Source organism: Zalophus californianus, chromosome 7, assembly GCF_009762305.2.
Source record: "Zalophus californianus isolate mZalCal1 chromosome 7, mZalCal1.pri.v2, whole genome shotgun sequence".
Lineage (NCBI taxonomy): Eukaryota > Metazoa > Chordata > Mammalia > Carnivora > Otariidae > Zalophus > Zalophus californianus.
In genome coordinates this window covers 28399091-28416122 of record NC_045601.1, presented here as the reverse complement: position 1 = coordinate 28416122, position 17032 = coordinate 28399091, and the positions used below count along the sequence as shown (strand labels likewise).

At 42.6% G+C, this 17032-nt stretch overlaps 1 protein-coding gene and 1 long non-coding RNA gene across 6 annotated transcripts in view; one reads left to right on the top strand and one right to left on the bottom strand.

Moving 5' to 3' along the window:
• MAP7 (microtubule associated protein 7) overlaps positions 1-13296 on the bottom strand; it is a 168206-nt gene extending 154910 nt beyond the window's left edge. The window contains exon 1 of one of the 2 annotated variants that reach the window (XM_035728602.1): positions 13047-13296. In XM_035728602.1, coding sequence (XP_035584495.1) covers positions 13047-13113 — 67 coding nt within the window. In that variant the 5' untranslated portion in view covers positions 13114-13296. Of the gene's footprint in view, positions 1-12625; positions 12720-13046 lie in introns of those variants that run through there. The other variant, XM_035728606.1, reaches the window with a different exon arrangement.
• The window catches only part of LOC113927219, a 34751-nt gene continuing 30795 nt past the window's right edge, over positions 13077-17032 (top strand). For all 4 annotated transcript variants that reach the window (XR_003521548.2, XR_003521546.2, XR_003521547.2 and 1 more), the window contains exon 1: positions 13077-13207. This is a non-coding gene — a long non-coding RNA (uncharacterized LOC113927219). The remainder of the gene's footprint in view (positions 13208-17032) is intronic.

Genomic DNA, 17032 nt, shown 5'->3' with positions numbered 1-17032 from the left:
TTAGATGGTTTGGAAAGTACAGATATGTAGATTAAAAAAATTATTCCCTACTGTCATGAAGTAACCCCCTGTCTCAATCAGAAGAAACATATATAAATATGTGGATGGGGATGGCATTGGATAATACATGTTTCTCGTGAGAAAATAAAGTGTGTATGAAGGTTTGAGGTACTAAACTTTGCAGTTATTGGTTAAATAGTACCAACTCTGACAAAAGAAAAAAATGATATACAATTCTGCAGCACAGTTCCGAAATCAACCTAGGGGAAGGAAGTGCTTAACAGAAAGGCAAATTATATAATCATGGCGGGTAAGTTTGAGGTTTGGTCGTTTTTACTCAGCTAAGGTTCACACTGAAAAGGATTAGTATATCCAGTTTAATTGTCAGTAACCAACCAGAACACTGAAAGCCTTTAGCTAAATTATACAGATAAGAGACGAGTATATTTAGAATTAAATAACAAGCCAGAAGCTTTTCAAATTTGGAACTGCTAAACAAAAAAGATTCCTAATGTATCAGTAATTGCTTTAAAAAAGATAGGAAGCATTAATTTCCAAGAAATAGATACTACTAGCAACCCAGTACATTTTTTGAGAAATATCATCCCCTTTTAGTCTTGTCTGATTTAGAGCCACTGAGATTTTAGTGGGCACCACACAGAAAGAAACAACAGCTCAGAAGGACGAACAGGTTCAGAAACACACTTAAGGTGCCCCAGACCTTATCTCCAAAACCCCTTTACCTTTCATATCCCTATTCTAAGCCCCTGCCTTAAAACTTGTGACTTTTATTTTATTTTTAAGATTTATTTATTTTATCTGAGAGAGAGAGAGAGAGTGAACGAGTTTGGGCGGGGGGGGGGGGGCAGAGGGAGAAAATCTTCAACCAGCCTCCCTGCTGAGTGCTGAGCCCAATACTGGGGGGAGGGGGGGGCGCGGCCTCAATCAATCCTATGACCCACGAGATCATGACCTGAGCGGAAACTGAGTCAGATGCTCAACCAACTGAGCCACCCAGGTGCCTGAAACTCCTGTGAATTTTAGATAGGCAACTGAGGGATTATCAAACTTCCTAAAATACCACAAATGGACCATTTTGCCTTTTATCATCAGGCAAAGTGGCCACACTTCCATTGCTAAAGGCACTAAAACCACTGATGTGTTTAAAAAAACAAAAACAAAAACTTGTTCCAGAGACATACAATGTTGTAGAGAAACAATCACAGTCATAACATTCTTTCTACCCTCTTAATTTGTTTTGATGGAACAGTCCTACCTGGTTCCTGTTTCCATCCTGGCACGGGGAAAGACACTTGCCCTGAAACCCTCAATACAAGAACACCCACGTTCCTTTACAGCCCAGAGCCAGGCTTTATTCCACTCACTGGAAAAACACCTGGTTCTTGTGGTTTACAAACAAAAGGAGGAAAGTTTATAGAACCAAAAGCTGTTTGTTTTTAAAAGAATTGCATGCAATACTGCAAACTGTTCCATAAACAGGTTTCCAGATAGGGACACCTACAATAGACAGCATGTGCACTGTAAAGCAAAAAGTCATCTTTGTGCACTTCTCCACTGGATCGGAATGGCTCACCAGTGTGAGCTCCCAGTCAACTGGATTTAGCAAAGCCTTCTTCTCCTTCCGTCTGCCATTCTGCACTCCTCTCTTCCAAAACCTCCTTGAAGACTTTATACTCTATCATGGATGGACCTTAGATACAGCTGGACCACCAAGAATTGAATCTAAAATGCCAAGCTAGTGTTTCCCTGTGAGGTTCACCGGATTATAAGATTATGGGGGGTTTTCTATTCAAAGGCATTGCCCTCTCATAGGTATTCTAGACTAAAAATAGCTCCATTCTCCATTTCTCTTTTTTAATGCTTTCTACTGTGCAGCCATTTCTTCTACTTGTATTTTAGTTTCAGATACTCTACCTGGGACTTACCCACAATGCCACTTTAACAAAGCATACGGATATACCTTTTTATATATACAACAAGGACATCCTTACAGGGATGGTAGGATGTAGGAAGCCATTGTTGCAAAAGAAGTTTCTGGATTTATTCTAATGTTACATATTTCTTATTTTTAATTATTTTTTTAACTGAAGGATATTATATTATGATATTAATAAATCTTAATATTTTAAGGGTGGTTTAAGGCATGTTGGTTTAATCAATTACCATAGTGTCCACTGTATCATATATACAACCTGAAGGCATTATTCAGAGCATCTAAACCCAGGACCCATCTGAGGAAGTGACATTTAAACATTTAGGAGTTAAATTTTTAAAAAAGATAAAAATCGAAATTACAAGTTGAACGAGGTATTTTCTTAGGGAGAAAGGTCTGTCTCGTACATCCCCGCCCCGATATCCTGTATAGGTCTTATAAATAAGCCTCTGCAATTTAAGAAAGTCTCTTCTAAAATTTAACACATAAAAATTTTTAATAAGAAAAACAGTTTACTGATTTTTTTTTCTATTTCAATGTATGTATTTTTAGAATAAAAATTTTTCATTATAGTTGACATACAATTTTATGTTAGTTTCAGGTATATGACATAGAAATGACATTTATATACATCACAAAATGCTCACCATGAAAAGTGTAGTTACCATACAAAGTTACTATAATATTATTAACTACATTCCCTATGCTGTACTTTTCATCTCCACGACTTATAACTGGAAGTTTGGACCTCTTAATTTTCTTCACCCACTTTGTCCATCCCCTGTGTAAGTACCTGTTTCAAGAAACCCAAACTATAGACTTCTCATGAAAGCCTTGTGAAAGGCAGGTTGTACACGCTTCCTAGATTTTCCTTTTAGAGAAACACATTCAATGAAGTCGCTTGTTTCGAGTCAAAATAAGTCCGGAAAGTCCATCTTTGTGGTTTAAAGGGAACGAGTCCATCTTTATGATTTAAAGTGCAATAATTCTGTGGCAAGTATTTTAGGAAAGAGAAATGTAGAACTATGACACAGTCATAAGAAATACTTTTGAATACCATAGACATGAAAAATAAGAAAGGCTGGCATGGCCTTTAACTCCGTGACAACACAATCTGAGCATCTCCCAGGTTTGTGTGCAGCAATCTTCTACTGGAACATTTTGGGCAACATTCTGACAGGTGAAAAGCACCATCCAGTGGGCCTTGATAATGCTCACTCTATCTGAGCCAAGCCCAAGGTGAAGTGATCACACAGCAGCAGTCAGGTCTGAATCAGCACTGTATTCTGATTCTCTCACTGAGACTTTACAAGTAAAATTAAACATTTGCTTGAGGGAACAATTTAGCAGGGAACAACTTATAGTAAGTCCGTATTTTCACAGTGATGCAGTACCAGTCCTCAGCGACTGGGAGCACAGTAATTATAACCACACTCTGTGCTGTGTCAGGCACGGTTTTAAGTACTTTACGTGTTATCAACTCAATCCTCACCGCAGCCCGATGAAGGTATTACCTGTATCCTGGTTTTCAAAAGAAAGAAATTAAGGAAGAGCCTGGTCAAATGACTTGCCCCAAATCCCTCAAGTAGCGAGTGACAGAGCAGAGAACGGAACCCAGAGTCCTCGCACAAAGTAACAGTTTAACATGAGCCCAAACTGGGTGGTCAGTTTTGCGTGCAAAACCATATGGCTTCACCCAAACTTAACTTCAGTATGACCTTGAAGGGGCAGAGGGGAAATCAAAGACCATCTTTTCCTTAGGGGTCAGTCCCATCCAGTAATCCCTACTCCCCCTTTTCACTGAGGTCCCGGTTGGTACACCTGTGCAGGCACCGGCGGCAAGGAGGAGGAAAAAAATAATGTAGAAAATCAGTTCTGCCAAAGGTAAGCCCTCCCTGAAAAAGCTTCAGATCACAACTTCATAGCACCATAAAGCCTCAAGAACACATGCAAATGCATCTCAGACGTGCCTCTAGAGGTTCTGACACGTAGAGCCAGAGAGATTAGTTTGACAGGATGTTCAAAGTCCCGAGCGTGAAGAATACTGTTAAGAAAAAAAGAGCAGAGGTTACCAGACTGAGCCTTACGTCAAGTAACATCTAATGAGGAGAATGAAAAGAGGTAAAGTGAAGAAAGGTTAGCCCGAAGGGTATTAGCATCGGCCGTGCAGCAGGATGGAAGGTGAGACTGGGGAGGGGGTCATTCTGGTGTCCAGTACCGACCGGAGGACACAAGAACAGGAGTGGTCTCCAGAGCCAGGGGTATGATGAGGAGAGGTCATGGGTCACTTCGAAAGTCTCTGGGAAAAGCATATAATTTGCTATGGAAAACTTTATTTACCTGAAATTGACCTTTCTTGTTTTGAGGGCAGGGAGGAAGAAGGTGGCACAAGTGGACAAAAAGAAAGTCTGTTAGCTAACCTTTGGTCTAACTGCACATATTCATACATAAAAGCGCATAAGTACATACACCAGGGTGCACATGTTCTGCTATTCAAGTGTACTCATACTCATATTCACATCTACATTTCCTTCACAAAATTGCTGGAGCAAAATAAGAAACAAACAAAACAAATTCATTAGGTTGAGGGCAATGGTTGTTATGATTTTCCAGGTGGTTTCCACGAGGAGGGTACACCTGACACCTCCAAAGTAAGTCGAAGGTGATATCGAAGAGCCGTAAATAGGAAATCAGCCATAAGTAGGAAATCAATCTAAACTAGTCCTCAGCCTTGAATGCACATTGGAATCACTGGGGGAGTTTTAGAACATACAGCCACCTGGCTCCCACCCCTAGAGATTCTCCGATAATTGCCTAAGGTGTGGCCTGGGTGTAGTGAGATTTAAGAGGTCCCCAAGTGATTTTAACTCACTGTCAAGATTGAGAACTGATGATCCTGCAGCAGAGGAGCTCAAAAATCATTTCAACAACATAACCTTATGCCCAAGGAGTGAGCTATATTTAAATGAACTGACCAGTGCTGTGGTTAAGGGGCTTACCATACTAATTTAAAGCATCAACCATGAATAGAAACTAATCCAGGTGGAATGCAGGAAGCAAGGAACCAGGTCCTGTTTCGTGTGTTCGGTCAAGACTTCTGAAAACCAAAAGCCTGGATTAAGACCTTGACAAGCAGCCTCGCAGTTTTGCTTCAGCCTATTATTATGCATGTTACTGCCTCCCAAGCAGGTCTTGTGTTGGAGAGTGGGGACACCGAAAGAACGGGGGTCTCTTCTGTAATTTCACCTGGAATTTACACTTATTCTAGAATATGGCTATTTTCTACTTTCAACATAGTGTCAGGGATACAAGGTTTATATGTGGGAGGTTACGCCATAGTAAAGGATAGTTCCTTTTATCAGAAAGGCAACTCCAAAGGGGAAGCTTTAAGTCACCTAAATTTTAAGATACCAGGTCTCAATTCTCTAAAATTTAAATATACATAATTTTACTAACAATGCTTACAAGGTCCGGTTCACATATCCCAAATGCATGGCTCAACTTCCTTTCTGCTCAGTTTTGCATTCCTACGTTCATCAGCAATGTTTGGTCAGGTGTGTCAATTCACTTTGGCATTTCTCACAATTCTTTCTTTCACAACTGTTTCTGTAGGAGCCTCAAGGATGAGGAACTGTTAAATGCAGTAAATTCTTGCTGTCGAAATATATTAATCCTCAAATCAAAATTTAAAGTGGCACCTAAGGAGCGCCTGGCTGGCTCAAATGGTTAAGCGTCTGCCTTCGGCTCAGGTCGTGATCCCAGGACCCTGGGATGGAGCCCCACATTGGGCTCCTGGCTCAGCGGGGAGCCTGCTCCTCCCTCTCCCTCTGCCTCTCCCCTGCTCATGCTCTCGCTCTCTATCTCTGTGTCTCAAATGAATAAAATCTTAAAAAAAAAAATAAAGTCGCACCTAAGAAAATCTTATAGATTCTTTAACTGGTTATTTCTCCAAGATACTAGGGAGACTAGTATTTAATGAACAGAAAAACCACCTGACACCATTTAAATTTGTAAACTATAATTCAGAGCATTGTAAAAACAGATGTTAAAGAGGCAAAGGGCCGACAACATGGATGGGTATTAGAATAATGCTATGAAAAATAAGTCGGTCAGAGAAAGACAAATGTCATATGATTTCACTCATCTGTGGAATTTAAGAAACAAACGAACAAAGAAAAACAGACTCTTAGCTATAGAGAACTTATGGTTACCAGAGGGGAGTGGGTGGCTGATGGGGATTAAAGAGTACACTTACCGTGATTAGAAATGAATAATGTATAGAAATGTTGAATCACTACATTGTACAACTGAAACTAGTAACACTATGTTAACTATACTGGATTTAAAATTAAAAAGGAAAAAGGCACTGACCCATTGAATAGCTAGACAACCTTGAAAGCTGGATTTTATATAAAAGAAATAAGCTTAAATACCATATGCATTTAGCATATAGAACCTTAGATCATGCTCAGTGATTAAAAGTTCAATGACTACTGAGACCTTTACAAAACACTGTAAGTACACTTCAGTAACTGAGAGCTGATACTTTAGTTGATTTGACAATATAAATTCTGCCAACAAGGAATAACCAGGACCATAAAACAAGTTATATGACCAATATTTCCAGCTTTGTAACTAAAACAACATTCTTCCCAAATTCTGGAAAGCCATTTTTCAAGGGATTGGAAGACAGACAGTAAGGCGGGAAGAGAACTTGGATTGGTATGGGACATGCTGTATAATGGCACTTCTGTTCATAATCAACTCCAGAATGCAGACTCCACAGGAAATCAATACTATGGAAGAATAAAGAAGATGGTAATATTAAAGCCAAATAAAAACTCAATTCACCTCCGCTCTGTAGCAACACTATTTCCACAGCTGTTCTAAGTTCAGTGAGCATCATTTAGCATCCAGGAGGGTACTCTTTTACTTTAAGGCAATTATACTCTTTTACTCAAAGAACTTGGTGCAGTGGCTAAAAATTAAAAACAAAACCTAACAATATCAAGCGGTGGCAAGGATGCCAAGCAACTTGAACTCAGACATTGCTTGAAGGAATGCAAAACTGTAGGGTCTCTGGAAAACGGTTTAACAGGTTCCTATAAACATATACTTTCATATGAGTTGGCAACCCCACTCCTAGGTATCTAGCTCCCTTAGATAAATGAGAAAAGCCTGTGTATAAATGTTCACAGCAGCATTATTCATAATCACCAAGACCTGGAAATAACCCAATGCTCCTCAATGGGTTGATGGATTAATAATCTATGGCACTTCCTTACAACAGGAAACTACTCATCAATAAGTAACTATTGATACATACAAGAACATGTTAGAATCTCAAATGCATTATGCTAAGTGAAAAAAATCAGACTCAAAAGGTTACATGGTATATGCTTCCCCTTTTAGGACATTCTGGAAAAGGCAAAACTAGACACATGGTGAACAGATCAGCAGCTGCCAGGGGTTAAGGGTAGGAGGAGAGCCTGACTAGAGGGGCAACAGGAGGGAATTCTCTGGGGCAAGAGAGCTCTTCTAGACCATGATTACAATGGTGGTTACATGACTGCACCTTTGGCAAAACTCAATGAATTGTACACCCAAAATATCAGTAAATTTTTTGTACGCAAAAGTAATTTTTAAAGAGAAAAGGCCCCCTGCCTATTTAAGGATCTGTAAATTTTCCCTTTCAACAGCCAATTTTATGGAGAGTCTCCAAAGTCGGCTATCTTTCCAACTGCCCATCTATTAATCACTTATAATCTGGTTCATCCCCTACTCTTGCACCAACAAGTGAAATTCCTCTTCTAGGGGTGGTCACCACAGTGACGGCTTTTCTTTCACTCTTCGAATCCCTGACCTCTTCGTCCCTCTCCCTTGGCAGGTGTGCACTGCTCGATTATGCATTTCCTATCTTTTTGGCTTCTCCGCCTGTCATCTTGGCTGGCTCTTCCCCCTCCTATGCTTGGAATGTTGTCCCACCCCTTTTCAGTTTTTCCTTCTAGGCTCTCCTTACTCTCCTGGCTTCAATTATTATTCCCTTATGGACTGAATCCCAGAATTCTGGCTTCTGTTTTCCTCCTTATCCCTATACTTTCTGTTGCCCATTAGACATTTCTACCTTACACCATGTTTAAAACAGAAATTTTTCTATTTCTCCCACCAAAACCAGGTCCTCCTCTTGCTTACTTTCATGCCATCCTTAAACCAATAAGCCAAACCCAAACAAGGAGTATAATCTTAAGTGTTACTTTCTACCTTCATTGACACATGCCTCTATATTATCTTGAATTCATCATTCCCTCCCCATTTCCAACAGCCTGCCTAGATTTCTGTAGGAACCTAAGAGTTGGTCTGCACATCCCTGAACTCTTCCTTCTTAAATCCATCCTCTAGGCTACACATCTACTTCAAAATGAGAACCAGCCAGGTAGATTTCCAGATTTCACTGATCCTCAGAGGTTTGGCTGATCTGTCTGGCTCTAAGGTGTTCCCCCTATGTTACCATTCTTAAAGCCGCAAAAGTCCACTGAAGAGAATGATTTTCCTAGATGGAGCAACTATGCATTTGTTAAAAAGCACAGCTGAGCTTTTCTGCTAGATTTTGCAATCAAGCTTGCAAATTCATGGGTACAGAATTACTAAGCATGCTTTAATCAAGATATGTTATTCTCACGAACATCAACAGTTCACCACTGTCCACAGACAACATAGCAGTCTCTTAGCTTGACCTGCAACCACTCCACAATTTGACCTCCATGTATCATGATTCCTAACGGATCTTCTAGGACTCTTTCATTTTGAGGCTCACACAAGTCAATAGGACCAACATTTTGCTCTTTTCCACGTTTGCACCTTTTCCTCTCTTTCTTCCATCCAGCTTTATATATCATTTACCCATTCTTGTAAAGTGTATGTCCTCCCTGATGACCATGGCCAGAAGCAGCTCTTCCTTCACTGAAGTCTTCATGACCCACAATTACTTATGAGTTTTGTTTCCCTTGCTAAATAAAAGGAGCATGTCTTTGTCAACCTTCTAGCCACCATAATGCTTAACATCTGCAACGTACGTATTTCTTGGTCAAATTATTCTAAGCCTCAATATTTTCAATTTTTACATCAATATGAGACTTGAGTTTTAAAAAATAACCCCTTTCAACAAAGGATTATTTTTCATGCACCAGGAAGCAAAGATGTTAGACATGTTTTTTTAGAGAACATGCCAATGTAAATTAGTGTTTCATACACATGCCCAAGTAATGATATGAAAAAATACGTGTTCCTGAGCACAGCTGCTTGGTCTAATAATACTTCCCTCCTTAGCAAGATGTAAAGTAAGAGCTAGCCACAATATGGGGGGGGGGGGAGTTATCTAGCCACCTGAATGAAGCATTATGAACTTTAGGACTTGAATTTCAGAAGGGATAGGTTTAATATCAAATTATGGCCTGAGCGCCTATTTTACAGTGTTAGTTTGCAGATATCTGCAGAACGTTCGAGGCAAGTGAAACCATAAAGATCACTTTAATGCAGTGAAGGTTATGACCAAGATCACAAATAAAGCCCATATTCTTTCACCAGACAGCCTGCTGAGGAGAGAAAAGCCCAATTCCAGGTTCTAAGTCATTTCCCCCAAAAGAATATCAACAGAATTCACAGATTATAGGTATTAATTTATTTCCTGTGCATGAAAGTATTGTCTCATGAATTAGTCAGATGCAGCTTTAAACGTGGTCTGAATTCAGTCGGCTTTTTAAAAAGAAGTTATCAAGCTGGGAAATGAGCTGTGTGTGCTCACTTTCCACAGCTCTTGAGCATGAGCATAAAAAAATGAAACACTGAAAGCTTGGACAGAGGCAGTTTTGTGAATATTCATCTATGTGATGACTCAAAATAACAGCTTGAAAAAGGACTTGATGTCCTCTAGTGGTGAGATCAAACCTTGCTTCCAAGTCAATTTGGTTATTGAAAAACATGTTGAAAGAACTGTTCATCCTCAAGAAAAATAAAAACTATTACCACGAGGAATGTAGCTTGACTACTTTTGAGTAGAAAATAAATATGTGCTGACAGAAATATGGGTTTTAAATGTTGGATTAACATAGTACCTTTCAATATCCTTAAATGTTTCATTTTATAGGTGGTATAACCCCAATTTTCAACCCATCTTTGATACACACACACACACACACACGTATAACTGTATAATTATGAATAATTACAGGTCTTATTTTTACAATCACCTGAAATTCTAACCTAAATTGTCCTAGGACCTAGAGTTTACTATGCTAAGTGAAATAAGCCAGATTGAGAAAGACAAATACCATATAATTTTGCTCATATGTGGAATCTAAAAAACAAATAAATAAACAAACAAAAAGCAGAATCAAACCTATAAATACAGAGAACAAACTGATGGTTGCCAGAGGGGAAAGGGAGTGGGAGAGAAACGCTTCCAGTTATGGAATGAATAATCACAGGAATAAAAGACACAGCACAGGGAATATAAGCAATGATACTGTACCAGCACTGGATGGTGACAGATGGCAGCTACACTTGTGATGAGCACAGCATAATGTATAGAGAAGCTGAATCACTGTTCTACACCTGAAACTAAGGTAACATTGTGTGTCAACTACAAATAAAAAAAAATTGTCTTAAAATTACACCAGTCTTTGCACAGGTACACAAAAAACTAAGAGATATTTAAGAATGGACATTACCTCATAATAACCTAATTGAAAGAAAGAAAGAAAGAGAAAGAGCAAGAGAGAAAGAAAGAAAGAAAATTAATCCCTCAACAAATCACGTTTTGATGGTAAAAGACAGAAGTCCCTACCTCCTCCCTGAGCACCCACCTGTATACAAACCTGTGATTGTTAAAAAATAATGAATTGCAGCATTTGGATGTGTATGAGGTGAAATATGCCCACAAGAATAAAGCACTAACATTGAAGTCCTATATCAGATATAGATAACATGTTTTAAATATATGGAAAACTTTTTAAGTTGTTAAAATTCAAGCAGTCCTTAGTTGTTCACTCAAAATATTTTGATCTAGATTAAAAAAATCTATTTTTACCCTTCTTCTATTTTTGGCACCTGCTCACATAGGTGCTTCTGAACACCAAAAACATTAATTTAGGGCTAGAAAAATAGGAAAAAGATGTGGACCAGAAATAAGTTTTAGTTAAATCATAAGTACATCTCTTCAAAAAGACCATATATAACATGTGTCCCTTGGAAATCAAAGTTTCTAAGCAAAGGTGGGAAAGAATTTTTTTCTCGGAAGGAGAGGGCAGCCAATTAAATTCCCCCTTCATAATGGAAAATAGTTCGATAGTCACATGATATATTGTTAGAAACATGACCAGTTCATTAGTTAACATGCTCAGACACTGAAATGCTACTTTGCAGCTCACTTATATTTGAACAAGTTGTCCATGTGCAGATTCTAGAAGACAGGTTTTTTGTTTGTTTTTTGAGCATAAATTGGTGTGTATTAACCTCCTGGAACAATGTTTTTCAGAAGCAGTCACTTAGTGGGGGATTAGGCACCAAACCATTTATATTCACAATAAGGATGCTGCCCTTCTGCTGCCCTCACTTGGATAGGGCCGCCCCTCCCCCCCAAGCTCATCAGGTTCGATAAAGCAATTGCAAAGACATCTCGTTTTAGCCACCCCTTCCCCACCCCAAATCAAAATAACGATGGACCAATCTTTCAAACACATTAAGACAAAATAAACCACCCTACAGGAAGTAGCATGACTTCAAAGTAAACAAGTTCAAGACATCTTGTCAGATTTAACCTCAGGTATTTGGCTGAAGAGATTAAGGCATTAGACTTTAGGTGCCCAAACTCTTGCTACAGAGCAGATACACTTCCAAAAACGATTACAGGTTTTCTGTAACTTCCGCATTAAAATAAGCATACCTTCTAAATCAAAAGGTATTGGGGGGCGGGGGGAAGTGGATAGGAGAATCTGGAGGTTCTTACATTTAGGGAACAATGGTTTTCCGATTATGTGTGTGCGTGGAAGCAGAAAATGCACTGCAACTGGGGAGCCTGCAATTTGAATTCTTTTTAAAATAAGAAACTGCCTCACCGCCCCCATCTCTAGTGTAGGAAGGTACCAGAAACAGTTTACCGGCCAAGAATAGGAAACTAGGAGAGAAGAGAGGATTTGCAAGACAGTTTCTCAAGGAAAAAAACTATCACGAGGAGGGAAATCGTCTTCATACAAGACGGGGCCGGGAAGAGAAACTTGCTGCTTGCCTTGGAGATGTGAGCCCCTGTCCCCGAAAGTCAATGCGGAGGTCGCGGGGGGGGGGGGGGGGCGGCGTTACCACCTGAGCCGACATTCCTTCCTACCTGGGGTAGGTGCATGGACTAACAACAGAAACTCTGAGGACCCTTTCAAGTCAACGAATCTACGAGTCCGACGATCCCGCACACTCAGGCCCCACTTTCCTGCAACCAGCCCTGCACACCCCACTCGGGGTTCTCAGTCCGCCCGGGAGAGGGTCTTAACTGCGGACCCCGGGGCGGGGGCGGCCCCCGCTCACCGCGCGACTCTCGCGCCGGCACTCACTGCGACCCCGGCACCCGGTTCGACCGGGGAAGGCGGGAGGGGTGCCAGAAACGGATAATCCTGTCGGTCGCACCTGGCCGAGGACTTTCCGGCCGGCTGTTTGGTTTGGGGGATACAATTTCCCCATTCAACTGAATTAGAGCAGGGTCGGCAGGTGGGAGGGGAGCGGCCGGCGTTTTCCAGTTCCTCCTCCCGCCCGCGCTCGCTGGCGAGTTTCCACCTGTTGTGGGAAAGTCGAGGTGGAGCGTGAGAGGGGCGACCGGAACTGGGGCCGACCGGCCGCGGCACTCGGGCACTGCGGGCCCGGGCGGCCGACGCGCAGCGGAGGGCGGAGGGCAGGCGCGCTCCGAGCACGGGTGCGCGGCGCGCGGGGCCGGCCGTTCCGGGCCGCGGTCGGGAGGAGGAGGGGACCGCCGGTGCCCGACGCGAGCCCACCCATCCGGCTCGCCGCCCCCCGCCCGCGGGACCCCCGCCTGCCCCAGCCGTGCAGTCACCTGTTTCGCTCCGCGCAGCGCCGTCGCCGCCCCTGTGGCTGTCGCCGCCAGCTCCTAGCTCCGCCATGGTGCTCCGATGACGCGCTCGGAGAACCGCTCCGCCCTCTTCCTCGGCCTCGCTCCCGCCGGCCCCCCGCCTCCAGGGCCCGCGGCCCAGACAGGTGAGAGCCGTCTGGGGAGGGCGGAGGGAGAAGGGCGGAGGGAGGAGGGAGCGCGACCCCGCCGGCAGGGAGCGGCTTGGGACCGACGCGCGGGCGCGCCCCCTCGCGGGCAGGTGCGGCGTGGCAGCCCCTCCGACTGACGCTGCGGGGTGTTGGGCCGCGAGAGCGGCGGGCGGAGCCAGGCACCTGGCCGGGAGCTCCTGCCCACCACTGAGACCGCTGCGGGCTCCTCGAGGCCTGGAGGTGGGGCGACGACGCTTAGTGGCGCCTGCGACCCGGCCGTCTGAGAATCAGCCGAAGTGACGCGAGGGCATCGGGACGCTCTGTTCCCCTCTGAACTCTGAAGCAGCCGGGTCAGTTTTGACTTGGCCAGGGCTGGAGTTCATGGTGACAGCCGCAAGTGCATGATGCCCCGTGGAAAGCTGAAGTGCACGCCTGGATTCCACGCTGGGTTCCGGTTTCCATCCGCGTTTTAGGACGCCATTATCTTTTCAGCAGGCCTTTGTATCTGATGAGCCCCAGGGCACACAAGTTAGACGCCGGGTGATGTGGCTTCTTGTTCTTGGTTTCCGATTAGCAACTACCTTGCGACTTCTGGCTTGCTCAGGAAGACCAGGGAAAAAAGCAATAGGCAACAATATATATACATATGTATATACAAGAAACATTATTAGCTGAGGAGAAACTAATTTCTGCTCTATTAGGCAAATAAACGATAAGCAACAAAATGCTGAGGGGAAAAAAAGTAGCTTGCATAAATGGAAACATAAGGAACAAAAATGAGCAGCGACCAGTTCCGCCTGGTTACACAGAAATGCACTCCCACAGTCTCGGTTGGCTGAACATAACCAGGAGGTTCCCAACAATTTAAAACCCTTTCAAGGACTTCCACAGAATCTGTTGAAGGCCCAAGAGTGCCTGGGAACAGTGTTGAGGTCTTGTTAGGGTGACAGTTCTCACCATCCTTGCATATAAACCCCGCCACTCAGCTCAGGACTGGGATGTTTTTATTTGGTTTCCTGCCTCACTGGCTGACTTGGTAGGGGTTTTAACTAAGGGACACTGATGCCATGGTTTGCAGTAATGGATTTTCCCTTAGTGCCATTTCTATAGTGGGTTAGGCAAACTGATCGTTTAGCTATGCGATCTTCCTAAATCACATTCACATCACTCTTATCAGATGTCTAAGCAATAAAAATAAAGTATCAGGTGGTGTGGAGGTGGTTGTAGACCTCAGCATGGGTCTCAGCAAAGACATTTTTTACTACATGAAGTCATCAGAGTTTGAGACACTTTCCTATGAACATCAGAAAGATTTTCTTTCTTTTTTTTTTTAAAGATTTTATTTTATTTGACAGAGAGAGACACAGCAAGAGAGGGAACACAAGCAAAGGAAGTGGTAGAGGGAGAAGCAGGCTTCCCACCGAGCAGGCAGCCTGATGTGGGACTTGATCCCAGGACCCTGGGATCATGACCTGAGCCGAAGGCAGACGCTTAACGACTGAACCACCCAGGCAGCCCTCAGAAAGATTTTCTTACTTGAATTTAAAGAGTTGAACTCTGGAAGAACATTGATTTACTACCTACTTCAGTAAGCCAGTGAATTCTTTCTGTGATACATACACCCACCCCACCACAAAGTCAAGACCTACTGGTGTTTGTGTGTGTCTTTTATGGTTTGTTTTGTTTTGGGTATGTGCTTATCTCTTCTTGCATTCTTTTGCTAACTTATGTTTTATTCTGTCACAAGTTACACAAAAATAAGTGCTATAAGAAACACACCAAAATCCAGCACTTAAGCCCTGAATTGGCTATGTGTTTCACACTTAATGCGGTGTCTGTAACAGGGTGAGCTGTCGAACAAAAATGCGGTAAGGGACAATATCTGTTAAATGTCACCTACCACCACGTTGTACTTCATGCTGTACTTAGCACAGAGAAACCATCTGTCTTGAGTTCCCACACCCATCTCAAAATCTCTCCAAATAATCACAGTTCCCTTTTCCAGGGGGAGGAGCTGAACCTCCTGATGCCATCAGCCACCCACCCTTCCTGCCTCCTTTGAAACCTCATCCCTCTCTTTTCCTAAAATGCATCTCCATTCAGGGCCTCTCCCTCAACAAGTACATTTAGGGCTCTTTGATTCTGAAGATTTCTTCCCTTGACATCCCACCCTCCCAAATCTATTGTCATACATTTAGTTCACCAAAAATAATAAATGTGCCGTTGTCTTATTATCTTTGTTTAACCAGCTTTATTCATCTTTCTTTCCTGTCTATAAATAAACTTTCCAGGTCACAAAATCAAATTTACCTATTATTATTTTTTAATCTGTTGTTCTCCTGTACTTCCTGCTGTACCAGATCCTCTGATCATCTTCCTCTTAGCTTACACCACTGGCCTGGTTTTTCTCATTCCTCTGTGACTGGTCCTTTTGTCTCTGTTGCTGATTTAAATTCCTCCTTCCTCCCAAACCATCCCCAAGCCTTCCTTTTCCCAAAATTTTAGGCCCTACATATCTCTCATAAGCCCTCACTTACTGTTATCTCCATCAAGGTGACTCCTAGATCCGGAATATATACCCTTGGTCTCTGTCCTAACTTCCACCAGTACATTCTCAGTGGTCTCTGCGCATTTCTATCGGAATGCTCTACCATTAGTTCATCATGTCTCAAAAAAGTTTCCCTTCAAACTTGCCTGTTTTCGAATTCTTCTCTTACTTACATAGCTTCAACATCTGTTCTTTCCTCTTCCTTGTCATCACTGCCCAAATCATAATTCCCAAATCTTGTCGACTCACGGTTTTAATTCTGCCCTCTCAATTCCTACTGCTCTGCTCCTGGACTCTCATTCACATCTGAATCGGTCTCTGAACCGCTCTGTCCAATTTCTGTTCTAATTTCTCCACTTCACTGGATTAATCTTCTCATAAACTACTTTACACTCACCCCTCCCTTGCTCAAAAACCTTTAACAGACTCCGCATTTCTACATAATTACATACCAACACCACTTCCCTCCGTGACCACCCCCCATCACACCCTGAGCTCTCTCCTATCCCACTTTCCACTTATTATTTCTAGAGCACCTATTTCCAGCCAAATATGAGTTAAAATTTTTGTTTGCTCTAATGTAATATAAAAGTTGTTCACTTTCTCCAGAACGTCTTGCAAATCCCCGCTTTCTGCCTTTGTTCTTGCAACTCTCTACGCTGATTGACTTCCCCAGTCCTGAGTTATTGAATTCCTTCTTTCTGATGCACCACTTGAGGTCTTCCTCCACGGCCCTGGCTCCCAGCCAGCTTGTTCTCTGAAGCTGGGTTTTGGGTTTGCATTCATCTGGACTTTCACATAGAGTAGGTGTGATTTGTTATTGCAGATTTGTCTCTTCAATCTGATATGAGTTACTTGTTGGCAGGGACTTTGTCTTCACTCTCTATAGAGTGTCTATAAAGTCTGAAGCCATAAATTATTTTCCTTGTTTACAAATTGCAGATGTCCTTGGGTGCCTGGATGGCTCAGTTGGTTAAGCGACTGCCTTCGGCTCAGGTCATGATCCTGGAGTCCCGGGATCGAGTCCCACATCGGGCTCCCTGCTCGGCGGGGAGTCTGCCTCTCCCTCTGACCCTCTTCCCTCTCGTGCTCTCTATCGCTCTCATTCTCTCTCTCTCAAATAAATAAATAAATCTTTAAAAGAAAAAAAACAAAAAACAAAAAACAAATTGCAGATGTCCTTGACGACATAATGTATGTTGCATGCCTTCTGAACCAGATAAGTATCATGCGTGTCTCTCCTGCTGCCACATTGCCTCACACGTAGTAGGCAT